At 46.5% G+C, this 26,278-nt stretch overlaps 1 protein-coding gene across 5 annotated transcripts in view; it reads right to left on the bottom strand.

Annotated features, from left to right (window-relative positions):
* Positions 1-26,278, bottom strand: part of LOC115167304 (myotubularin-related protein 13) — a 160,836-nt gene that overhangs the window by 12,010 nt on the left and 122,548 nt on the right. For 2 of the 5 annotated variants that reach the window (XM_029721601.1, XM_029721606.1), the window contains 15 exons: positions 24,696-24,866; positions 24,311-24,585; positions 23,025-23,197; positions 22,299-22,372; positions 15,750-15,945; positions 15,424-15,551; positions 13,983-14,158; positions 13,623-13,756; positions 13,252-13,453; positions 12,881-13,077; positions 7,484-7,624; positions 6,176-6,259; positions 5,341-5,415; positions 1,094-1,272; positions 154-330 (listed from right to left, as the gene is read on the bottom strand). In XM_029721601.1, coding sequence (XP_029577461.1) covers positions 154-330; positions 1,094-1,272; positions 5,341-5,415; positions 6,176-6,259; positions 7,484-7,624; positions 12,881-13,077; positions 13,252-13,453; positions 13,623-13,756; positions 13,983-14,158; positions 15,424-15,551; positions 15,750-15,945; positions 22,299-22,372; positions 23,025-23,197; positions 24,311-24,585; positions 24,696-24,866 — 2,382 coding nt within the window. The remainder of the gene's footprint in view (positions 1-153; positions 331-1,093; positions 1,273-5,340; positions 5,416-6,175; positions 6,260-7,483; positions 7,625-12,880; positions 13,078-13,251; positions 13,454-13,622; positions 13,757-13,982; positions 14,159-15,423; positions 15,552-15,749; positions 15,946-22,298; positions 22,373-23,024; positions 23,198-24,310; positions 24,586-24,695; positions 24,867-26,278) is intronic. The other 3 variants (XM_029721602.1, XM_029721604.1, XM_029721605.1) reach the window with 3 other exon arrangements.

Here is a 26,278-nt window from a genome sequence, read left to right as displayed (position 1 = left end):
ATGAGGTCAGAGTCTCACAGGAAGATCATGGAGAGCACACCGCTGGCTCGTTCTCACAGAACTCTCACTGAGGGTCAGTGAGTTGTTGTGGAAACCATAGGAGGGTGTGTATGTATGTGTATTGGTGAGTGTGTGTTTGTGATGGGAGCTCACTTGAAGGATCCACTCAGAGTCCTCCAGGGCTTTGAGGAAGGAGTCCTGTGTGTCTGAAGACGTAGCGCTCGGAGCACAGGCCCTCAGCAGCTTCTTAAAGGCACCTTTGATCTGGCGCGTGTCAGCAAAGTCCACAGGCACCAGTTCACAGTTCAGAGTAGAGTCCAGTTTGAAGCCCTGACATAAGAGAAATGTCATTGAAAATTAACAGTCCCCGAGAGTCAACTATCACAAGTAGACACAGACATTAAAATAACACTCTGAAAGACTGCTTAAAAGACACCTAAAACTGACTGACAAAAATAAACAAATGTTTAAAGCAGGAGACAAAGATAGGGAACATATTAAATACTTGGGACGTACTGTATGAGGTAAAAATAGGGCTTCTGTTATGAAATGAAGTAGAAGTTTCATTTAAGAGAAGACTGTCTCTGTCAATGTGGCCCCTGGCCAATCACAGCCACCCGCACAGCTGGCGACTCCACCTCGCTCACATTTATTTATAACCTCTTTTAGCCAAGGAAAAGAATATCAATTTCACATTCAACACACAGACACATTGCTCCACTCGAACAAGTCACTGAAACGAGCAGAACGTTCCAACTACAGTCCAAAAGTAATATTATCAGATGTGGGACTGTATTAATAATAAATCATCATTTTGATTAATTGCAATCAAGAGTCCCCTTATCAGCTTGGAAATGTAGTCTGCTGGAACCAAGCAGTGGTTACACATTCTAGACTGGAGGTGCCCTGATTCCACTCCACAGTATCCTGTAAAAATGGACCAGCCCTCCCATAGACAAATACTACATAACTCTGTGGTACAGTCTATCTAGACCCCTACTGAGAATTTTAACTTAAGGTCCCAATAACAACAAAGCTTTATGTTGAACACACACACACTCTCTACGGACTCATCATCCCCTAAAAGTCTTACTCTGAGGTGGGACTTCTCTCCAAAAATGTAGAGGGCAGCCTGCTGTTTGAGGAGCTGGGCATGCAGGTTCTCGCTGCCTGCAGGGGGCGCCAAATCCTTTCCTGCCAGCCTGGCACCAACATCGGCTGCAGAAGGGTGCTGGCTGAAGCGGCTGCTGGAACGCAGGCTGGCCCAGACACCTGCAACGAGAGAGAGGAGAGGAGAGGAGAGGAGAGAAAGAGAAAGAGAAAGAGAAAGAGAAAGAGAGAGAGAGAGAGAGAGAGAGAGAGAGAGAGAGAGAGAGAGAGAGAGAGAGAGAGAGAGAGAGAGAGAGAGAGAGAGAGAGAGAGAGGAGAGGGAGAGGGAGAGGGAGAGGGAGAGGGAGAGGGAGAGGGAGAGGGAGAGGGAGAGGGAGAGGGAGAGGGAGAGGGAGAGGGAGAGGGAGAGAGAGAGAGAGAGAGAGAGAGAGAGAGAGAGAGAGAGAGAGAGAGAGAGAGAGAGAGGAGAGAGGGAGAGAGGGAGAGAGGAGGAGAGGAGAGAGAGAGAGAGAGAGAGAGAGATACAGTTAGAGTTGGCACCGCAGGCCTGTAGAGGGCTGGAACGCACAGGCGCTAACTAGCCTGGTTCCTCTGTCGTTATGTTTGACATGACAATGTATGACCACAGAGAGGGGTTGGTTAAGCACAAACAGCCGAGACCACCATACTGGGGAAACAAATAACGGAATGATAATGACAGAATGGCACATAGCGACATAAAGACTATAGCACATTGATAAATTGAAGAATAGAATTTGGACTCTAAATCTACGTGCACAGATCTATTCATTCACTAATCCAAGGGGAAGAAACTGAAGGATGCTCATTTCTCTTCGACAAACTATGACCACCAAGATAACTACAATACAGATCTGTATACGATATAACTTGTTGTGATAAACCATACTTCCTCCAATTTGCTTATGCTGTAGTTACTGCCCTCAGGGGCCCTGTCTGAGCCAGGCTGTAGGTAGATAAGGAAAAGGACACCACATTTAGTGTTTAAGCAGCTTTGGCATTGAGTACATCGTCCAATTAAACTGCCGGATATCAATTACAACTATTTAGAGTGAGCTCTCAACCAATCAAACCATCAACCAATAGGATTTAGAATGTAAGGTACCTGTCTATCTTGCCTTAAGATGGCTAGACACACATTGAATACAATGCAGAGGTTAAGCCACAGCAGCCTCATTCCCGAGCTGCCTGTCATGACTGAGCTGAGCCCATAGTACCTCCCATTGGGCCAAGACTGCTGACTGACCACATCCACAACTGCTGAGACATCACAATGTGACAAGTCGACCACATTTACCCTGAAGTGGACCACAGTCAGATTTTTTCCCAGCAGAGAATAACCACAGCCTTGCCCAAGTGCGCCAAAAGAGGAAGTGATGGGTGACACTATGAATCTCCACAGAGATACTCTCTATTTCTCAAAAGAGAGATGAGCACACCAGACGCAGGATACGTTTTTAACTGTTACAGAGGCATGAGCGTGGGTTACATACAGTGGTTGCTCCACTAAAAGTTTTGTGATTATGCTGCGGTACTTTGAGGTAATTTGTGGTTTAGTACGGTACCCTGCGTCACCACTTCATTGCTTCAGACCAGGGCAAGGGGGAGTTCAAGCACTGATTATGCTTTTGGGTCCTACTGTGTCTCTAACTGACAATGAAAGGGTGACAAACCTAAATAGAAACTTATAATTGTGCACGACTTCAGTATTACTTACTAAAACTTGTCACACTAAGGTTTTTATTATTTTATTTTGCTCTTACTGTAGTAGTGTAGGCCACTCCCGACCGGTCACATTGTACAGCGCCTGAGTGGCGCAATGGTCTAAGACACTGCATAGCAGTGCAAGATGTGTTGCTACGGATGCTGGTTCAATACCCGTGCCAGCCTCGACTGGGAGACCCATGAGATGACTGTAGGTTTTTGGTTTCTCTCTCTCTAAAAACATAAATAAATAAATAATTCTAAATAACAAACTGTCTTTATTTACAAATTAGTAACAATGTTTCACCTGATGTTCAAGAATGGCCTTTTTCCTCGCTCATTTTCTGTTATTTGAAACTGAAATCAACTCCAAAACTTTATTTTTTAAACAAAGATTATTATTAATTTAGAATTCTATAAAGGCCCGTTGGATATTCTCACAGATATATTATTAACCCTGTTATTAGCAGGACAATGTATGTTGGTCATTGCTCCCGAGTGGCACACAATGGGATTGCCTTGCAGTTCTCCAGCTGTATCCACTGAAAGCGCGCGAGGTTCAAGGCACTAGGGCAGGGGGCACGGGATGGGCCGCAGAGCTGCGCACAGAAGACGGACCTAGCCCATGGGGAAGGGAGGAGGAAGGGGGAGGGGGGGTGGACCCCCACCCCGCCATACTGGGTAGCACTAATAATGGTGCGGACTAGGGAAATGTTCCCGCTGTTCTTAGTGCCAGTCTGCACGTTCAAACTAAAACAATGTAACTAATAATGGCATATTTATGCTTTTGTTAATAAAATGATTTTAAAAAAAGACTTTCAAAATGCCGATATTTACTTCGTTACGGATCCATAAGGAATTAAGATGGGAATAAATATCACTGAATTACAGAAATATTGGAACAAAGTTGTCTAATGAAGGTAACAAATTGTTGCTTACTGGAAAATACTCTTTTAAACACACACGGTCACGTTGTACAGCGCCATTATGGCTATTAGCATGTAGCTGGACAATAGACTTACCTAGAAGGAGGGTAGGGGGAGGATTCCATTGTCAAATGTATTTCTAAGCTAGGTTGGCTGCATCACAACCGGCAGTGATTGGTTGCAATTTCATTTTAATCCACCAGAAAAGACAACATATAACACCACAAAAAGTATTATTACGTATCACATCCGACCATTATTGGGAGTCCCCATAGGGCGCCAAACCATTGGCCCAGCGTTTCTCTCCCTCTAAAAACAGAAATAAATGTTTTGGCCTTTACAAATATTATTTAGGCCTTTATTCAATCACCCACTTTCCTTTTTTTGAAAACGAAGTAACGTTATATATTATCAAGTTGATGGCACAGTCATATAGGGGTGCCTACATAAAGTTCAGTGACTCACTCATTCATGGCTTTGGATCAAAATAAATAAGTACCAACATTCTTTCTGATATTTATTTATTAAAAACTGTTTTGGTTATCCTGACCTGGACACCATGTACAGTATTATAATAGCCCACTATGGGCGTTTAGGAGGACAATATACCTTTACCAACACTTCTCTGTACTTTGATATTTTGTGGATGGGGCCTCCCCAGTGGTGCAGCTGCCTAAGTCACCGCATCACAATGCAAAATGTGTTGCTATAGACACCCGTGCCGGCCGCCACCGGGAGACCCATGAGGCGGCTTCTGGTTTTAATTTAGAATCCTCCAATCCTCTATATGTAATTATTGGAGGAGAGTCACGTCATATTTTTCGATATACTGTAGGCCTACCGTAGGCGACATGAGTCTCACTAGCGTTGAGTAATGTGATGTTAAAAGTGATGTAGGGCTTATTTATTTAAAGAGCATATTGAAGTTAGAAGCAATAGGATTTCAAGCAATAGCCTCCAACTATTTTAGCATCGTTTCGCGCTGCTCTGAGACAAGCATGGGGACTGGTCTTGATAAATCAATGAGGTTTTTATTTTAACTGAATCTCCGTTTGGGTATTGGTTAGACTACAATTAGAAATGTTATGTCCTTAGTGTAACCTTTATTTAACTAGGCAAGTCAGTTAAGAACAAATTCTTATTTACAAGGACAGCCTACTCCTTCCTCCCCGTCGTGGAAATTGAACCCCCGTCTCCCGCATGTCTGCACGACACGGGGATTCTTTAGCTAAATAGTAAAGTATTGTAGCCTACTCCCTACCGTCATGTTGTACAGCGCCATATTTTCCATTCCATCCTAAAGGAAACCCAGGTTTTAAACTCTCTAGTACAGCCACTATTGAAGGCTATCAAATGCTTCTCAAAGCATTGATGGTCAAACTAGCATTAATGGTACCAGTGGATGGCACGTGCCATAGAATTCTGTGGCACCATTGAAGCTGTGCTGCAGTACGCTGCAACTTTTAAAGGACGAACCACTGTAGGTTTCAATGACCAGGAAATAAGACGAAGGTGTTAATAAAGAGGGGTGGAGGAAGAGGGGGGGGGAGAGATCTGAATAGAGTAGACATTTTCACTATACCTTGATTTTGGATTATCCCCTTAGTGGCAGGTTTTTGGTTTGAGTGAGTGAATAGCTTATCCCTGTACCCAAGCACTGGTAGGTAAAGGGTACAGGGTGAGGGGGAAAAGGGCACAGAAAGATCACAACATCAGATGGACATAACATACCAGCACACACTCAATCCCCCAACCATAGGGGCAACATAGCGTGGCACGCAGTCATTAGGTCACCTGGGTGGTTACAGCAAGGGGCCAGGACATGGGGAGCTAGGCTCCAAACTTAAGAGAGCAACAGGGTTGGATGGTAGAAAGATATGAATACCAAAGGAAAATATTAATTTGCAATTCAGTCTTGAGATGAACAGAATAAGGGTTAACGTGCATGACATAGTAGACCATGGTGTTGTGTAAAAACTAAGACGATGATCAAATTCCCACAGAAGCCCCATGTTATTGGAAATCTTTGAAGATTATTTAGAAGACAAATCAAAATCCACTTAATGCTGCTGGCAATGACCGTGAAAGTCATCTTTGGGTGTAGCAATCTTGTGTTTGAATATTACAGGAACAGTGGCAACTAACCTAACAATACACTTAAGCACTTCAACTTCCAGAGAAGATAAACCATGATGCAGACAGCTGCATGCCAATAACAGACCTCTTATAATTTCCAGAAAATCTAGGACACATCTTCACTGGACATACCAGACTACTAGGTCACATGTATCTGGCATGGTACAATTAGGTAACAAAGCTGAGTCATAGACCAAGAGAGGCCCAGTATATTTCCAGGACTGCGGTTGCAGTGTGATATAATGGACTTTGAGGAAGTGACACGTGGGTACAGCACTCACCTCCTCTGGCAAAGCTGTTGGAGAAGGGCATGTCCAAATGGACGGGGGCCATCTTTGGTATTCTAGATGTCCTCCTTTCACTGCCTGAAGAGGACACACAGGCATGAAATGGGGATAACACCAACATTCAGCTGTAACCAGGACAAACACAGTAACACAGACCCAGAGAGGACAGGGAATGAAAACCATGCCTGGATGACTAACCATCTATATTTGTCAGACACAGCATCTGAGAACATAACTACCCCACAGTGCATCTCAGATAAGTCAGAAAATGGACACAGACCTGGGAGATTAGGACAGATTTTTAAATGATAACACAAGGAGGGATTACTTAAGAGTTAAATGAGGCGAGCGAACAGAGTTGCATTACCTACATTTAGGGGGAAAAAACACTGATTGCTGTGTTTCAAATTAGGCCTAAGCCTTGGGCTCACACCCGACAATCGTGTCCCGTTGCTTAAGATCCAATTAGCTTATCTGAACATAATCAGAAAGTCTGAAGCTATCAAGCCTTGGGAATCCTATTTCCCCCTTTAAGACTATTTGATCCCTGCAGACGTAGATCTTAAAGCTGGAAGATGGATGCAATTGACATTGATTCAGGGTGTGTTTTGATCCAGTTCCCAGAGACTAAATATCTATTGTGGTTACATGGGAAACAGAATCCCGCTGACTTTGCGTAGGGTATGTGCTGGGGAGATGGATGGAAGGTGACCCCTGGGTGTCCTGTTCCTCTTACATAACCACAACATTGTGCCGCAGTTCCTTCCAAACGCAACGGACACAACATAAATAACAGGCAGTGGCCCAGAGGAAACCTTACTAAGGTAATCAGCAGAATAACACTGAAGGAACGAGGACAAACACACGAAAACAATAGTGACAGAGTGGGAAGAACACCACCAGTCTAGAGCAGAGCCCAGAGCAGAGCCCAGAGCCCAGAGCAGAGCCCAGAGCAGACAGAGCCCAGAGCAGACAGAGCCCAGAGCAGACAGAGCCCAGAGCAGACAGAGCCCAGAGCAGACAGAGCCCAGAGCAGACAGAGCCCAGAGCAGACAGAGCCCAGAGCAGACAGAGCCCAGAGCAGACAGAGCCCAGAGCAGACAGAGCCCAGAGCAGACAGAGCCCAGAGCAGAGCAGAGCCCAGAGCAGAGCAGAGCCCAGAGCAGAGCCCAGAGCAGAGCCCAGAGCAGAGCAGAGCCCAGAGCAGAGCCCAGAGCAGAGCCCAGAGCAGAGCCCAGAGCAGAGCCCAGAGCAGAGCCCAGAGCAGAGCCCAGAGCAGAGCCCAGAGCAGAGCCAGGGTACCTGGTGAGAGGCCGATGAGAGAGCGGTTGGACAGAGTGTTACTGCCGTTCAGTTTGAAGTAGACGGGGATGGAGTTGAGGATGGCCTGTAGATACTTCTCCTGCTCCAGACTACTGGACAACTCTGAAGAGTTGGCAGGGGCTAGAGGGAGAGGACACCAGTCATTAGACATACAGTACTCAACATCAATGGCCTACATTTTATAACATGACTGTCTAATGCAATTCCTTTAAATTCCATACGGTGTAAGTAATGTACAGTACCAGTCAAAAGTTTAGACACACCTACTCATTCAAGGGTTTCAGATTTTTCTACGTTGTAGAATAATAGTGAAGACATCAAAACTATAAAATAACACACAGAATCATGTAGTAACCAAAAAAGTGTTAAACAAATCAAAATATATTTTACATTTGAGATTCTTCAAAGTAGCCACCCTATGCCTTGATGACAGCTTCGGACACTCTTGGCATGGTCTCAACACAATAAAATCTAATTTTACTAGTCACATGCGCTGAATACAACAGGTGTAGATCTTACAGTGAAATGCTTACATACGACTCCCTAACCAACAGTGCAATTTCAAAAAAGACGGATAAGAAGAGAGATAAAAGTAACAAGTAATTAAAGAGCAGCAGTAACAAAAATTATATATACAGGGGGTGCCGGTACAGAGTCAATGTGCGGGGGCACCGGTTAGTTGAGGTAGTGTGTACATGTAGGTAGAGATAATTAAAGTGACTGTGCATAGATGACAACAGAGAGTGGCAGTGGTGTGGAGGGGGGAGGCAATGCAAATAGTCTGGGTGGCCATTTCACTAGATGTTCAGGAGTCTTATGGCTTGGGGGTAGAAGCTGTTTAGAAGTCTCTTGGACCTAGACTTGGGCGCTCCGGTACCGCTTGCCGTGCGGTAGAGGAGTGAACATTCTATGACTAGGGTTGCTGGAGTCTTTGACCATTTTTAGGGCCTTCCTCTGACACAGCCTGGTATAGAGGTCCTGGATGGCAAGAAGCTTGGCCCCAGTGACGTACTGGGCCGTTCACACTACCCTCTAGTGCCTTGCTGTCGGAGGCCGCGAAGTTGCCATACCAGGCAGTGATGCAACCAGTCAGGATGCTCTTGATAGTGCAGCTGTAGAACCGTTTGAGGATCTGAGGACCCATGCCAAATCTTTTCAGTCTCCTGAGGCGGAATAGGTTTTCTCGTGCCCGCGTCACGGTGTGCTTGGACCATGTTAGTTTGTTGGTGATGTGGACACCAAGGAACTTGAAGCTCTCAACCTGCTCCACTAAAGCCCGGTGGATGAGAATGGGGGCGTGCTTGGTCCTTTTCCTGTAGTCCACAATCATCTCCTTTGTCTTGATCATGTTGAGGGAGAGGTTGCTGTCCTGGCACCACACGGCCAGGTCTCTGACCTCCTCCCGATAGGCTGTCTCGTTGTTGTCGGTGATCAGGTCAAACACTGTTGTGTCATCGGCAAATTGAATGATGGTGTTGGAGTCGTTCTTGACCGTGCAGTCATGAGTGAACAGGGAGAACAGGAGGGGGCTGAGTATGCACCCCTGAGGGGCCCCTGTGTTGAGGATCAGCGTGGCGGTTGTGTTGTTATCTACCCTTACCACCTGGGGGCGGTCCGTCAGGAAGTCCAGGATCCAGCTGCAGAGGGAGGTGTTTAGTCCCAGGGTACTAAGCTTATTGATGAGCTTTGAGGGCACTGTGGTGTTGAATGTTGAGCTGTAGTCAATTAATAGCATTCTCACATAGGTGTTCATTTTGTCCAGGTGGGAAAGTGCAGTGTGGAGTGCAATAGAGACGGCATCATCTGTGGATCTGTTGGGGTGGTAGGTAAATTGGAGCGGGTCTAGGGTTTCTGGGCTGATGGTGTTGATGTGTGCCATGACTAGCCTTTCAAAGCACTTCATGGCTACATACGTGAGAGCTACGGGTCGGTAGTCATTTAGGCAGGTTACCTTAGTGCTCTTGGGCACAGACACTATGGTGGTCTGCTTAAAACATGTTGGCATTACAGACTTGGACAGGGAGAGGTTGACAATGTCAGTGAAGACACTTTCCCGTTGGTCAGCGCATGCTTGCAGTACACGTCCTGGTAATCCGTCTGGCCCTGCGGCCTTGTGAATGTTGACCTGTCTAAAAAGGTCTTACACACATTGACTGCGGAGAGCATGATCACACAATCTTCCGGAACAGCTGCTGCTCTCATGCATGTTTCAGCGTTATTTGCCTCGTAGTTTCGCTCATCTGGTAGACTCGTGTCACTGGGCAGCTCTCGGCTGTGCTTCCTTTTGTATTCTGTAATGGTTTGCTGGCCCTGCCACATCCGTCGAGCGTCAGAGCCGGTGTAGTACGATTGGATCTTAGTCCTGTATAGACGCTTTGCCTGTTTGATGGTTCGTCGGAGGGCATAGCGGGATTTTTTATAAGCTTCCGGGTTAGAGTCCCGCTCCTTGAAAGCGGCAGCTCTAGCCTTTAGCTCAGTGCGGATGCTGCCTGTAATCCATAGCTTCTGGTTGGGGTGTGTACGACGTCCTCGATGCACTTATTGATGAAGCCAATGACCGATGTGGGGTACTCCTCAATGCCATTGGAGGAATCCCGGAACATATTCCAGTCTGTCCTATCTAAACAGTCCTGTAGCTTAGCAGCTGCTTCATCTGACCACTTTTTTATTTTTCTCGTCACTGGTGCTTCCTGCTTTAATTTTTGCTTGTAAGCAGGAATCAGGAGGATGGACTTATGGACAGATTTGCCAAATGGAGGGCGAGGGAGAGCTTTGTATGCGTCTCTGTGTGTGGAGTACAGGTGGTCCAGAGTTATTTTCTCTCTGGTTGCACATTTAACATGCTGATAGAAATTTGGAAAAACTGATTTAAGTTTCCCTGCATTAAAGTCTACCAGGAGCGCCACCTCTGGGTGAGCGTTTTCTTGTTTGCTTATGGCGGAATACAGCTCATTCAATGCTATCTTAGTGCCAGCCTCTGACTGTGGTGGTATGTAAACAGCTACAAAGAATACAGATGAAAACTCTCTCGGTAGGTAGTGTGGTCTACAGCTTATCATGAGAAACTAACTCAGGTGAGCAATAGCTCGAGACTTCCTTAGATATCGTGCACCAGCTGTTGTTTACAAAAATACATAGACCACGCCCCTCGTCTTACCAGACGCCGCTGTTCTATCCTGCCGGTACATTGTATAACCAGCCAGCAGTATGTTGATGTTGTTGTTGTTCAGCAACGACTCCGTGAAGCATAAGATGTTACAGTTTTTAATGTCCCGTTGGTAGTTTAATCTTAAGCGTATCTTGTCGATTTTATTGTCCAAAGATTGCACATTTGCTAGCAGAATTGAGGGAAGTGGGGGTTTATTTGATCGCCTTCAACTTCTTAGCAGGCCTGCTCTCTGGCCTCTCTTATTTTCAGTCATAAGAGACGGTACCAGCAACATTATGTACAAAAAGAGTAAAAAAATAAGTTACAAACCATGCAGATAAACAAAAAAAACTATTGGTTGGGGGAATGTAAAACGTCTGCCTTCTGCTCCGGTGCCATTTTACATAACCAGCTTCATGAGGAATGCTTTTCCAACAGTCTTGGAGTTCCCACATATGCTGAGCACTTGTTGGCTGCTTTTTCTTCACTCTGCGGCCCAACTCATCCCAAACCATCTCAATTGGGTTGAGGTCGGGTGATTGTGGAGGCCATGTAATCCGATGCATCACTCTCCTTTTTGGTCAAATAGCCCTTACACAGAATGGAGGTGTGTTGGGTCATTGTCCTGTTGAAAAAAGAATGACAGACCCACTAAGCGCAAACCAGATGGGATGGCGTATCGCTGCAGAATGCTGTGGTAGCCATGCTGAATTCTAAATAAATCACCCACAGTGTCACTAGCAAAGCACCCCCACATCATCACACCTCCTCCTCCATGCTTCACGGTGGGAACCACACATCCGTTCACCTACTCTGCGTCTCACAAAGACATGGCGGTTAGAATCAAAAATCTCAAATTTGGACCTTCCACCAGTCTAATGTCCAATGCTCATGTTTCTTGGCCCAAGCAAATCTCTTCTTCTTATTGTTGTCCTTCAAAGTTGTTGAAATGTTTCGCATTGACTGACCTTCATGTCTTAAAGTAATGGACTGTCATTTTTCTTTGCTTATTTGAGCTGTTCTTGCCATAATATGGACTTAGGGGTGGTCACAACACATCTGATTGGCTCAAACGCATTAAGGCGGCTCACCTGTTAATTGAAATGTATTCCAGGTGACTACCTCATTAAGCTGGGTTAGAGAATGCCAAGAGTGTGCAAAGCTGTCATCAAGGCAAAGGGTGGCTACTTTGAAGAATATCAAATATATTTTGATTTGTTTTACACTTTTTTGGTTACTACATGATTCCTACCTGTTTGGCCCTGTCCGGGGGTTTCATCGGATGGGGCCACAGTGTCTCCTGACCCCTCCTGTCTCAGCCTCCAGTATTTATGCTGCAGTAGTTTGTGTGTCGGGGGGCTAGGGTCAGTCTGTCACATCTGGAATATTTCTCTTGTCTTTTCCGGTGTCCTGTGTGAGTTTAAATAGGCTCTCTAATTCTCTCTTTCTCTTTCTCTCTCTCGGAGGACCTGAGCCCTAGGACCATGCCTCAGGACTACCTGGCTTGATGACTCCTTGCTGTCCCCAGTTCACCTGGCCGTGCTGCTGCTCCAGTTCCAACTGTTCTGCCTGCAGCTACGGAACCCTGACCTGTTCACCGGACGTGCTACCTGTCCCAGACCTGTTGTCCCAGACCTGCTGGAACCCTGACCTATTCACCGGACGTGCTACCTGTCCCAGACCTGCTGTTTTCAACTCTCTAGAGACAGCAGGAGCGGTAGAGATACTCTCAAAGATCGGCTATGAAAAAGCCAACTGACACTTACTCTTGTGTTACTGACTTGTTGCACCCTCGACAACTACTATGATTATTATTATTTGACAATGCTGGTCATTCATGAACATTTGAACATCTAGGCCATGTGCTGTTATAATCTCCACCCGGCACAGCCAGAAGAGGACTGGCCACCCCTCATAGCCTGGTTCCTCTCTAGGTTTCTTCCTAGGTTTTGGCCTTTCTAGGGAGTTTTTCCTAGCCACCGTGCTTCTACACCTGCATTGCTTGCTGTTTGGGGTTTTAGGCTGGGTTTCTGTACAGCACTTTGAGATATCAGCTGATGTAAGAAGGGCTATATATATATATACACATTTGATTTGATATGTGTTATTTAACAGTCTTGATGTCTTCACTATAATTCTACAATGTAGAAAATAGTCAAATAAAGAAAAACCCTGAAATGAGTATGTGTTCAAACTTTTGACTGGTACTGTATGTGTGTGTACCGTACCTGTTGAAGATTGGTTCTGGGACTTAAAGAGTCCCACCACACTTTTGCCGTGGAAGCCTCCGGATCGTAGCAGCACAGCTTTGGTGCGGGGGTGTTTCCAACACACCACTGGCAGGCGGTTGTGTCTGTAACAACGGGCCACCTTCTGCAGGCTGCTGTCCTGCACCGACTGGGGAACCACCAGGAGCCCTGGGTAACTGTGGGTTACACACACCATCAGCCCATTCAGCATGGAGACCACTACTGGGACACCTATGATGGCAGTTTGATCTGATACAACCAATAAGTTAACATCGAATACACCTCTTCTACATTGCTCAGAGCGCCAACGTCTTATCTGACATGACAACGCGTATGTGCGTTGTGTGTACCTGCGGCAGAGGGAATAGAGTCTGTTGACTGCAGTGACTCTGAACTGCTCTCCTGTCTTAGAGCGGGAGGAGCTGGCTGTGACGGTGCCCAGGCCCAGCCGCTGGTAGTCACGGAAACACGCCCGCTCCACCAGCTGCTCCATGGTGGATTTCTCTGATGCCCTCAACGTGCTGCTGGGGGGTGGCTCACCCTCATCTGACACTGGAACAGACGCACACAGACATGCACGCACACAGACACACAGAGCCCCCCACACACAGAGAGAGAGAGAGAGAGACACAAGGTCAGGTGACCGTTCAGGAAACTCCTGCTTGTCAAAACTCCCCCTCCTCTTCTTCCTTGTAGGAGTTTAACATCAGTCTGCTCCTACCTGAGATGTCATCATCCTCGTGCCAGGTCATCCGACTCCCTCTGTCGTTCTTCTTCAGCGTGGTCTGACTCTGACGGCCCATGGTGATCATCCCAGCTCTCTTGGCTCCTTTCACAATGGTCTTGGACAGCGTCCTGTGAGGAGACCGTAACATCATTTTTCATGTCTGATTCCAGCGTCAGATAAGGAAGATTTCTCAATACTTTCAGGCAGTGTCTGTTGTGGGAGATATTACAGGAACCTTTCAAACACATCATGGGATTTGCCATCCAAAACAACTTTAACAGAACATTGTGGACTTGACTGAAGTGCGTCACTGTGTGCTACTCAGACAGAGGTAGCGACAGAGGTGGGACTGACCTGAAACCCGTGTTCCTCTCCTTCTGTTTGGGAAGGATGAGTTGGGGAGCGGTCTGGCCTGCTGCGAAGGCGAATGTGCTGAAGATGGACTGAGGGTAGCGGATCCTCTGGACGTGTTTCCTGAAGATCTCCACCATCTCTGAGCTCACCTCCTCGTCAAACGCCACCTTGATCAACTGGAGGGTACACAGGAAGCATCAGGGAACCTGTGAGCTCATTGCCTCCAGATTAAACATATGGTCTTCCATGGAATGGCTGGAAAATGATAAATGCATTCATAAATCAAAATGTCTCGGCAGATATTTCACATCTGTGAAGCCCCAAAAATATGACATATTTCTATTCGCATGTTGTTTTTTTCCTCGCAGGGAAGCAAATACTACTAATTGCAAATCGGAAACAGAATGTACGGAATGTTCACATATTTCACACAAACTGTCTTTCCAGAGTGAGGTCCGCTTCTCATTGACCGCTCTGACCCCATAGTCCCTCCTCTCCCCATCCATCCCGCCCCCAACATCCCACCAGTTCCTGCCTGAGGAGAGGAGACCTAGCCCCCCCTGCTCTCCTGTGGATCCCCAGCAGCCTGCAGCTCTCAATAAAGGCCTGATAATGCACCCCAGACTTAGACACAGCCCTCTGGCCAGGCTTAGTAACACACACTCTTGCTTGCTAACACACACACACACACGTCCAGCTAGGCCAAGTGACCCCCTCCCCACATAAAGGCCTGTTTTATTGTCCGTGTTACTAAAAAGATAGGAATGAACTATAAAAACTTTACAGCACTACATGAATTGTGAAAGACCAAAAACATGTGCACGGTTGCCTTTTCTCCCCCTTCAAATCAAACTCACATAGGTTACTCATATAACTTCCAAGAAATGTATTGATATTGGGCAGAGTCTGTAGCATATGCATTCCTTTAATCTCTCCAAATGTCACAGCTGATCAGTAATTCTGGCTTCTCTGTGAATCTGTTGTACATGTTCTGGCAATCTTACACATGGTTTGGGGCAAAAGGAGAGAACACTCACATACTTGGACAAACTATGTTAACATCTATTTAGCATCTAAGAAATGGGACTTTGTGTACTTAATGAGAGACAAGAGAACAGTAAACATTTCGTCGCCCATGAATGATGCAGCGCCACGTGTGACCAACACATTTCAGTTAATTACTACAGCTCCCGCCTTGGGCCGATCAGTGTCATTTTGTAAATGCTGGATCTCTATGGCTAGACGCTTCATTCACCCAAGTTATGTCAAAATCGTCCCAGTGCTGTTTGAGATATCGCGTGTAACTAACGTACGAACAAACGGAGACAGATCCCTCCACTATGAAATCAATAACGGAAAAGCCCAAAGCATCATAATCACCTCTTTAATAATGCATCTTCATCATCATCCACATCAACAGGAGTAGGGGTGTGTGTATTACCTGGAAGGATGCCGAGCGGAGCTGCAGTCCCTCCTGCATGTTTTGCTGCAGTTGGTTCTGGACGCTGATCTTCTTCTCTTTGGTCAAGGTGGACACTGGGAAACTCCTGATCACTGCCTGCTCCCCCACTGCTCACACACACAGGACACCTCAACATACACTTCTATGATAATGTATCTCATCCACACAACACATTCAAAACAGGCTTCATCTCAAATGATACCCTTTATAGTGCACTACATTGGGAATCCCAAAGTGCACACTCAAATTCTTATGGGTAATCTCAAGAGGGACAGATATAATTAGATGCTCGCTGGATGATTTACCTAGTGGGTCGTGTGGGGAGCCCTTGAAGATGATGCGGTAGGAGGTGAGGAAGAGGGCTCCCTCTGCTGGAAGGATGTGCGGTCCCCCGAGCATCCCCCCTGTAGCCTCCTCTCTGCCATCAGGGTCCAGGACCACTCTAAGACCCTCCGATACAAACTCTTCACCAGGGAGCAGCGCTGGGCGCAGGATCTTAGGCTGGGTGGGGCAGAGGATGCACATGTCAAACACACTCCAGCAGAACACAGAACATACTGTATGTACAGATACCTGCACACACACACAATGTACTTAAGCATGTCAACTAGGGCTGACCCCATTTAGTCGACTGGTTGATTGTCTGATCGACAGGCTGTTGGTCGACCGAGATTTCTTCAATTGAGCAGTCGCAATTTTCTTTTCTTTATGGTGCACAAGACACCTGTCGGATTCGCGCCTGTCTCAGTGGACTAATTCATTGCAGAGGTGTGATACTGAAATTGTGTATGGTTATAGTATGTAAAAAAATAATAGCGCAACACTAATAAATCAAATATTTTAATATAAATTCGCTCTCTCCCGCATTGGATACGGTCGCTGTCCGCGGTTCTGAAACAATCTTCAGTGCAGCGTAGAATTGGTCACCTTTCCCTATGTGCATTATAGCAAATTTAACCAGCATATTGGGATTGAAAACAATGGTGGGCGGGGGCAGCAGCAGCAGAGACGAGGAAACAGCCCTTGCCTTAGCCTACTGATTCCGTGAGGACCAAGCCTCATGCAACAGCAAAATGTTGGATAAAGCAATTTCACAGGTTCGGCTGTTTTTAATCTTTGCTATGCTTTAATAAAGGCTTTACCATTTTTTGTTATAAGTACTACCAGTCTGTTCTAATGTATTTAGTGTTGCTTAGACTGTTCCAAACAGGCAAAAAAATGATACTGTAATCTAACATCCTGTTTTTCACACATAATATGCATGTAGCTCTCGCTTCTATATCCTCCTTTTTATTGATCTCCTTCTCATTGTTATTATTACAATTATTATTATAATAATAAGTAATGTTGTCATTAGTGGTCTTTGTATAGTAGCCTTGTATAACCACTATCGAGCTGGAGGCTGTTTAGTCTTAATAGCGTAAATTACTTAGGCCTATATTTGAATATACAGTATAGGCTACTGAATCAATCAATCATTAATTTGTTCATGCCATCACAGCATACGATACATTCATGCTTTGAAATGCAATCAAGCATTGTATCGTTAAAATTAAATAACAAAGAGAGCTTTCAATAATTACCACAAACAATAAACAAACCGCAATTCATGAATGTAATATAGTTTATTTATATTTATATATATATATATATATAGATAGATAGATAGATAAGAGAGATTTTACCGTTAGAACAGACTCGCTGGTACACATTTATTTACTGTTGTTTACACTGTTCCAAATGGTCAGGAAAGATTACAATATAATTTAACAGTAACTGTTTGGCACACATAATACTCATACAACGCTTGGTCAACTAAGTCAAATGTCTTCCACAGATCTGACTTCCCCTTTCTCTCCTGAGCAACCAGTAAACATTTGCCCATTTCGAGTTGCTTTTTTCACGTCCTCCGCATCCATTTTGCTGTCACGTGTTACGGTACTCAGAGTTTGTTATAACCAATTTATTTATGTGATTATGAAAGGTTATAGGTCAGTCACTATTGGTCACGTGCATGCCCTGCATACATGTGTTATATAAAGAGAGCAAGCGTTGAGGGAATAGGGAATGCTTTCCCAAACAAATGGAGGTACTTCGGCAACAGAAACAATTAAGAAACAAAATAGCTGTAATTATGTTGCAGCGTCAGCACGGACAGAGCGATAGTTGCTTGCTGTGCTGTGGTGCCTGTTCGCTGCAACAGGGAGGAGAGAGAGAAAACACGCACCAGTCACACAGGCACTCACTGTCATTTCATTTGAACACAGCATGGCCATCGGGCTCCCTTCATTCATGGTCTTATTTCATCAAACAGTGGGCTTAAAGCATCGGAAAAGCTCAGTACAGATACAGTGCCTTTGGAAAGTATTCAGACCTTGACTTTTTACACAACAGCCTTATTCTTAAATGGATTAAATAAAACATTTCTCAGCAATCTACACACAATACCCCATAATGACGAAGTGAAAACAGGTTTTGAAATTGTTTTGCAAATGTATTAAAAATAAAAACAGAAATACCTTATTTACATGAGTATTCAGACTTTTTTCTATGAGACTCAAAATTGAGCTCAGGTGCATCCTTTTTCCATTGATCATCCTTGATGTTTCTATAACTTGATTGAAGTCCACCTGTGGTAAATTCAATTGATTGGACATGATTTGAAAAGGCACACACCTGTCTATATAAAAGGTCCCACAGTTGACAGTGCATGTCTGAGAAAAAACCAAGCCATGAGGTCGAAGGAATTGTCCATAGAGTTCAGCACAGGATTGTGTTGAGGTACAGATCTGGGGAAGGGTACCAAAACATTCATACAGCATTGAAGGTCCCCAAGAACCCAGTGGTCTCCATCCTTCTTAAATGGAAGAAGTTTGGAACCACCAAGACTCTTCCTAGAGCTGGCCGCCTGGCCAAACTGAGCAAAAGGGGGAGAAGGGCCTTGGTCAGGGAGGTGACCAAGAACACGATGGTCATTCTGATAGAGCTCTAAAGTTCCTCTGTGGAGATGGTTGTCCTTCTAGAATATTCTCCCATCTCTGCAGCATTCCATCAAATCAGGCCTTTATGGTAGAGTGGCAAGACGGAAGCCGCTCCTCAGTAAAATGCACGACAGCCCGCTTGAAGTTTGCCAAAAGGTCCCTAAGACTCTCAAACCATGAGAAACAAGATTCTCTGGTCTGATGAAACCAAGATTGAACTCTTTGGCCTGAATGCCAAGCGTCACGTCTGGGGGAAACCTGGGAGGCAGCATCATGCTGTGGGGATGTTTTCAGCGGCAGCGACTGCGAGCCTCGTTAGGATCGAGGGAAATATGAACGGAGCAAAGTACGGAGAGATCCTTGATGAAAACCTGCTCCAGAGCGCTCAGGACCTCAGACTGGGACAAAGGTTCACCTTCCAACAGGACAACGACCCTAAGCACAAAGTCAAGACAACGCAGGAGTGGCTTAGGGACAAGTCTCTGAATGTCTTTGAGTGGCCCAGCTAGCGCCCGGACTTGAACATCTCTGGAGAGACCTGAAAATAGCTATGCAGCAACGCTCCCCATCCAACCTGACAGAGCTTGAGGGGATCTGCAGAGAAGAATGGGAGAAACTCCCCTAATACAGGTGTGCCAAGCTTGTAGCATCATACACAAGAAGACTCGAGGCTGTAATCGCTGCCAAAGGTGCTTCAACAAAGTACAGAGTAAAGGGTCTGAATACTTACGTAAATGTGATTGCTAATTTATACATTTAAAAAATGCTAACATTTAAAAAAAGGTTTTTGCTTTGTCATTATGGGGTATTGTGTGTATATTGATGAGGATTTTTTTTTATTAAATTCTATTTTAGAATAAGGCTGTAATGTAACAAATTGTGGAAAAAGAGGCCTGAATATCTTCCGAAGGCACTGATGTTGATTTTATTCAAACACATAAGGTGTGTCTATATGGAAAAAATACACGTTTAAAAATATAGACCAATAGATTAGTTGAAAGAACAGATGACTTTCGGTCGACCAACATTTTTTTGTTGTTGTCGGGGACAGCCCTAATGTCAACATATCAGCGCATTAGATAAGGATAGATATCAGCACACGTCACACCTAAACAACAGCCGAGCATATCGAAGACCGAAATATATCACACACACACACAGCATTATCATGTCATAAAAGCAACACATCGCCAACACAGTGTGTTGCACACACACACACACACACACACACAATTATCATGTCATAAAAGCAACATCACCAACACAGTGTGTTGCATACACACTCAGCATCATAGTGTTTTACACAGCTACCTACAGTCACTGATGCTTTACCAAGAAAAACAAAGCACGTGCTCCGTGGAGACTAATCATCAGTAATACTCCAAGTCAATAATTTGGTCCTTAGGTATATGCAAGTCTTTACATTTATGTACAACTACAATAATTCATTTACTTCATTTTGATATATGCATTGAGTGTAGTCTGCGCAACATATTTTTAACTCAACTCTTACCCAACACTACCACCATATATTGATTTACATGCTTCAAGAAATGCTGGAGGATCCAAAGCAAACCCCTCATCAATGAGCACTGACAACTGCTGAACATCTGCTTTGAGGTGCTTCGTAGTAACCTGGAAATCCAAACTCCATTCCACTGTGTTGGAAGTGGGATTCTCTTCAGCTCCCCAGCAGATCCAGGTCTGAAAGCAGCTGGTCTAACACTGCTCTGCCTCTCTAGCTCATCAAACTGGAGCCAAGTTGAGCACTCTAGTGTGAGGGGGCCTAGACAGTAAATGTCAGAAGGCCATGGTTCTGTGCAGTGTTCATATCTTCCATGGGGAAAAGAATGGTGTCACGGGTCCCTCTGAGAGCACAGCCTTTACACACAGAGTGGGGGGGGGGGGGGGGTAAATGGAACCTGAGTGCACATCCATGCTAAGGTCAAGCCAGTCCAGTGGCTGTGCAGTTGAGTTCTGGTCTAGTCTGGCCAAAAGAAAAGAAGAGGAACATGGTCCTGCTGGTGTTGGATGGCCCAGGGCCAGGGGCCAGTGTGTTAAAGGCCCCAATGGTCCCCCAGCACCCCGATGAGGCTGCCAGCTGGAACTAAGTAATCACCCCTACACACACACTAGACAACCCACCCAGCTACGCCAGAGATATAAGAGCCAGCGATAGCAACTTATCACAGTGACCCTTTTCACTGCTTGTAGCTTGGAGTGCCCAAGGTACACCAGTACGTCCAGCTCCCTTAACTGATTGTTTAATCCTGACAGACCCAACAGTGCTACCTCCTCCTCTCCCTGAACCTTGGGCCAAAGCAGTAGCAGGTTCCACAGAGGCAAGGACAGCTCCAACTCCAGTCATAAATCTCTGTGCTGATGGCCCACCAGGGTCATTCCTGCGCTTGTTTACAGAGTTCACAGGATTGAATGTGCTGCTGGCAGCAGAGCTGTGTGCAACGTGGTCTCAGCTATGAATGTCAGACAAGGCCCTGCCAGACAAACATACAAATCAATTACACTGGACCTGACTGGGCCCGCAGTGTCCTGGGAATGAGCCGACCAGGGGGAGAGACCTAATCAAGAGCTGGCAGTGTGATAAGGCGCACAACAGTATCACTGTAAGAACCCCAGACTGATGGTTGATGAGTGATGACCGCAACATTACTGGAATCATAGGCACTTCAGCTACTGAACACCACTTCCAGGAGAATAGGGGCTCTGACACCACTTCCAGGAGAATAGGGGCTCTGACACCACTTCCAGGAGAATAGGGGCTCTGACACCACTTCCAGGAGAATAGGGGCTCTGACACCACTTCCAGGAGAATAGGGGCTCTGACACCACTTCCAGGAGAATAGGGGCTCTGACACCACTTCCAGGAGAATAGGGGCTCTGACACCACTTCCAGGAGAATAGGGGCTCTGACACCACTTCCAGGAGAATAGGGGCTCCGACACCACTTCCAGGAGAATAGGGGCTCTGACACCACTTCGAGAAGAATAGGGGCTCTGATACCACTTCCAGAAGAATAGGGGTTCTGACACCACTTCCAGAAGAATAGGGGTTCTGACACCACTTCCAGAAGAATAGGGGTTCTGACACCACTTCCAGAAGAATAGGGGTTCTGACACCACTTCCAGAAGAATAGGGGTTCTGACACCACTTCCAGAAGAATAGGGGTTCTGACACCACTTCCAGAAGAATAGGGGTTCTGACACCACTTCCAGAAGAATAGGGGTTCTGACACCACTTCCAGAAGAATAGGGGTTCTGACACCACTTCCAGAAGAATAGGGGATCTAACACCACTTCATTATTGAATGGGTGGCCCAGTGCAGGGCAGCACCTACCTTCTGGATGGGTGGCCCAGTGCAGGGCAGCACCTACCTTCTGGATGGGTGGCCCAGTGCAGGGCAGCACCTACCTTCTGGATGGGTGGCCCAGTGCAGGGCAGCACCTACCTTCTGGATGGGTGGCCCAGTGCAGGGCAGCACCTACCTTCTGGATGGGTGGCCCAGTGCAGGGCAGCACCTACCTTCTGGATGGGTGGCCCAGTGCAGGGCAGCACCTACCTTCTGGATGGGTGGCCCAGTGCAGGGCAGCACCTACCTTCTGGATGGGTGGCCCAGTGCAGGGCAGCACCTACCTTCTGAATGGGTGGCCCAGTGCAGGGCAGCACCTACCTTCTGGATGGGTGGCCCAGTGCAGGGCAGCACCTACCTTCTGGATGGGTGGCCCAGTGCAGGGCAGCACCTACCTTCTGGATGGGTGGCCCAGTGCAGGGCAGCACCTACCTTCTGGATGGGTGGCCCAGTGCAGGGCAGCACCTACCTTCTGAATGGGTGGCCCAGTGCAGGGCAGCACCTACCTTCTGAATGGGTGGCAGCCTCCTGCTCTCCCTGTGGACTGCCTCCAGAGTTTCCATCTGCATGGCCACGATGCCTGGGGTCAGAGGTCATGACCAGTTAGCACGATGTCATGCACACACAAAAACACATAAGTTACCCAACCCAGGTAAACATAAACACATGCTTGTACACCCCTAATTACAACCCCAGGAAGCCTATATTTACAGATTTGCAGGCCACCACCTACAGTGAGACACAAAAGTATTGGGATGATACAATGACTATGGAGGTTAAAGTGCAGACTGTCAGCTTTAATTTGAGGGTATTTTCATCCATATTGGGTGAACTGTTTAATCAAGCTTGTGACTCTACAAAGTTGTTGGATGCATTTGCTGTTTGTTTTGGTTGTTTCAGATGATCTTGTGCCCAATATAAATGGTAAATGATGTAGTGTCATTTTTGAGTCACTTTTATTGTAAATAAGAATATAAATGTTTCTAAACAGATTAATGTGGATTCTACCATGATTACGGATAATCCTGAATGAATCGTAAATAATGATGAGTGAGAAGGTTAGACACAAATACAGGGTTAAGTGATACAGCTGACAGAATTAGGACAGCTGGAGTTTGCTTCTGAAGTGAGAGGTCATGGTGCTAGCTACAGCGCTCTGGGATAGAGGTGTATTGGGGTTTAATTGATGTTGTATTTGGTAGTATTGAGGTTGACTGGGGGTGGTACGGTACCTGGGATCATGCTATGCAAACTCTTGATGTGGTCCTGGCTGACGCCACTCTCTGTGCACACCTTGTCAATGAAGCGGGCGATGAACCGTACCACAGAGTTGGCCACGTCGCTGTTCTCAGAGTCCTCAAAGCCACTCTCTGTGTCAAAGCTCTCCGCCATACTGCCTGCAATACTGCAGAAACACATTTAGTCGGACTTTAGTCTGCATTAATGGCATGAGAATAGAACAGGCTGCAGAGAGGGATGCTTGAAGTTTTCCCAGAGATCCACATGACGATATAGTGTCTGAGGTCTGTGAGCATGGCACACCAGCAGTCTGGCGAGAGGTCGGCTGTGATGCCAGGACCGCTTACGCCGTCTCTTGGCCACTTTTCACATGGGACGGTGATGTAACGTCCAGCGGGGTTTACAAAACACACAGATGAGATCCAGAAGTCTCTCTGTGAGAAACAAAACAAGTCTGGGGCTAGAACCAAAAGAGAGAAAATAACAACCAAATAAACACAGTGTGGCCATCGCCCCCCCCCACCCCCTACTCATGAAACCAGCGGCAAAACAAAAACTAAAGGATTCATCATGGTGTAGGCTTCAACATTCTCCATGTAAACAACTCAAAGGGCCTAAAATCTCCAGTAATACGCTTCAGAGGGGACTAGCTAGGGGGCTACCGTGAGGCAGCAGTGCATACAGAAAGTGAAAGTGAGAGAAACTGGAGATATGGCCTTGGCAGACCCTTCTCCATTTCTGGGAAAAGGCACACGTGCAAACTTTCTAAACTTGGTACACATCACATTACTCTTAGCACAGAGCACTGGAAATCCCAATCTTTGTTTCTTTTGGCTGAGTGGAGGTCGCTCCCCCCTGCAGACAGGCTGAGTGTTAACCACCCTGGCAGACCTGAGGCTGAAACTCCAGCAGGTGATAGGACAGCCAACAGGATGGACGTGGGAGTGGGCAGGATACGGCTGAGGAGGTGCTGTACACTGATCCGTTTTAGAGGAGAGGAGATCATGTACACGGTAACGTCATGTCTGCCCACACACTTATCGTCACATTATTACAAAGTACAAAACACTCCCCAAGCAAGAGCGCTATCGTCCTAGATAACAACCTTACATTTGAGTTCTTTTTCCGATCAAGTGCATTTCACTCTAGAGGGCCATGCGCTTCTGTGTGCTGTGCCAAATAACTGTTGATATAGCTGTGGGAAATAGTTAGGTGTCAGATTTAACTGAGTGAATATCAGTGGGGTGCAGTGAGGCGCAACCAGCTGCTCTCTGCTTGCCTGTTGGTGACGATGCTGTTGCTGCCGCTCTCCCAGTCAGCGACGGGGTTGGCTCTGAGTAGCTTGTTCTTGCTGGTATCCAGGGGGACCAGCAGGTAGACCAGGAGGCTGGCGTAGTGGATGGCCTGGCTGAACACCGTGCTCTCCTCGTTCTTCACCAGCTCCTGCTGCTTCTCCTTGCTGAGGCAGGGCCAGGCGCGCAGCTGCTCCGCCGCCAGGTCCATGGCCGTGCGCTCCAAGGCGCTGGGGGCCGCCGGGGGCAGGGGACCTTGCTCCTGAGGGGAGAGAAAGATATGTGCTTGTTTAGTGTCATTCTGCAAATGGGGCTAAAAAAAGTGATAGAAAAACGACCATTATTTGGCTTTGAAACCTCTCATTCGTTTACCTTTAGCCTGGCAGTGAGGCCTAGTTTGTCTTCAGGGGCGGTGAGGTACAGGGCTCGGATCTGGTTCTGGACCTCACTGTAGAACGTGGCCTCCCAGAACTGCTGATTGGTCCAAATGGGATGGTCCTGGACACAGGTGTAGGCAAACTGGCTCACGCCAGCCGGCAGTTTCTGCAGACACGGGGGAATATTTTGACAGTAAGAGGCTGAGTAGACGTTTTCAACAGCTTACACTGAAGAGCTGACCAGCCAAACGTTCAGATGTGCTGAGTGTCTGCTTTCGACTGAACATACAAGAGAGTAGTTTGGACTCAACGTCTCACAACTCGTGAAAATAACTGGGCTGTGGTGAGCAGAGCTTGTAAAGACAAGCATTAAAACCTGGGTGGAAATAGGAAAATAATCAAAATCTGCCAAAGGTTTCAAGTACAATCAATCATTTCTCGTGGGCCGTACGTTTTCAACACATACAACACCACACCAAGAACGTCACTCTCCCGCTCTCTCTCTGGATGAGTACTAAAAACAGGGCCCTGTTGTTTTTCCACGGTACGAATAGTGAAGTGAAGCACCTGTTTGCACACAGCACCTAGAGAGAACATGCAGCTCTACTAAAGCCATGAAGACTGTTCCTATGCCCCGATATAAACACATGAATGTTGGGCAACAGCTAAGGCACCTACCAGTCCCGGACCCAAGAACACAGAGTGCCAACACGGTTAATAAATTAAAATCCTTACAACCCCCCCACCTCGACGTACCCCTCCTCCCCCTGGCCGAGTCTGAAGGCCATGTGTCTTTCTTGAGCGACGCTCAAGCCTCTTATTAGATTAGTTTCTGATTTCTTCCCTCTGAGCCTGACACAATACAACACAGCGCTGTTCATTATTGCTTTGGTTCTCCCTGAATGACCAGCGGCAGTGGGGCTACTGTAGTTACCAGAGGCTGCAGAACTAAAATGGCTACAGTCCCGGCACCCTGCTGAGGCTTACCCGAGGGCAGGGGGCCGAGCACAGAGCCCTGGGGGAGTGAGAGAGCAGTGTGCGGAAGTTCAAAGGTGAGACTGGGGCTGGAAGTGATTCTAGTGTACGCTGGCCTGTGTATATCATCATCTCTCCTCTCCAGAGATGTTTGAAGGCCGTTGGAGGGCAGCAGTAGACCGCGTGCTCGGCTCCCTCCCTGCTCAGGACAGCCCTACACCTTGAATAGTATCCCTCTGATGTAAATGATAAATCCACTACTAAACCTCCTCTTTAAGGAGGTTTAGTAGTATGTCATAAAGACATAATTAGTCTCCAAATGTACGCAGTCCGTCAGAGCGCAGCTTTATATCGTTAAGGAAGTATGGCGGATGTACGGATAGTTTCATTTCCCCCAGGAATGTTTTATACACATAACATTTTCACAGGAACACCGTGTCTTCTGCTCGTACTCAGCCATTTGCAGGGAGCAGGGAGAGCAGGGAGCTGGGCCTAACAACCCTCTGTCGACAGAGACAAATCTGACACGGCCATAAGTGCTTTCAGGACAAACTGTGGCGCTAATAGACTTACAGATTACCTGATTGGATTAATGAGTGTAGA

This window comes from Salmo trutta, chromosome 29, assembly GCF_901001165.1.
Source record: "Salmo trutta chromosome 29, fSalTru1.1, whole genome shotgun sequence".
Lineage (NCBI taxonomy): Eukaryota > Metazoa > Chordata > Actinopteri > Salmoniformes > Salmonidae > Salmo > Salmo trutta.
This window is presented reverse-complemented; position numbering and strand designations above follow the sequence as displayed.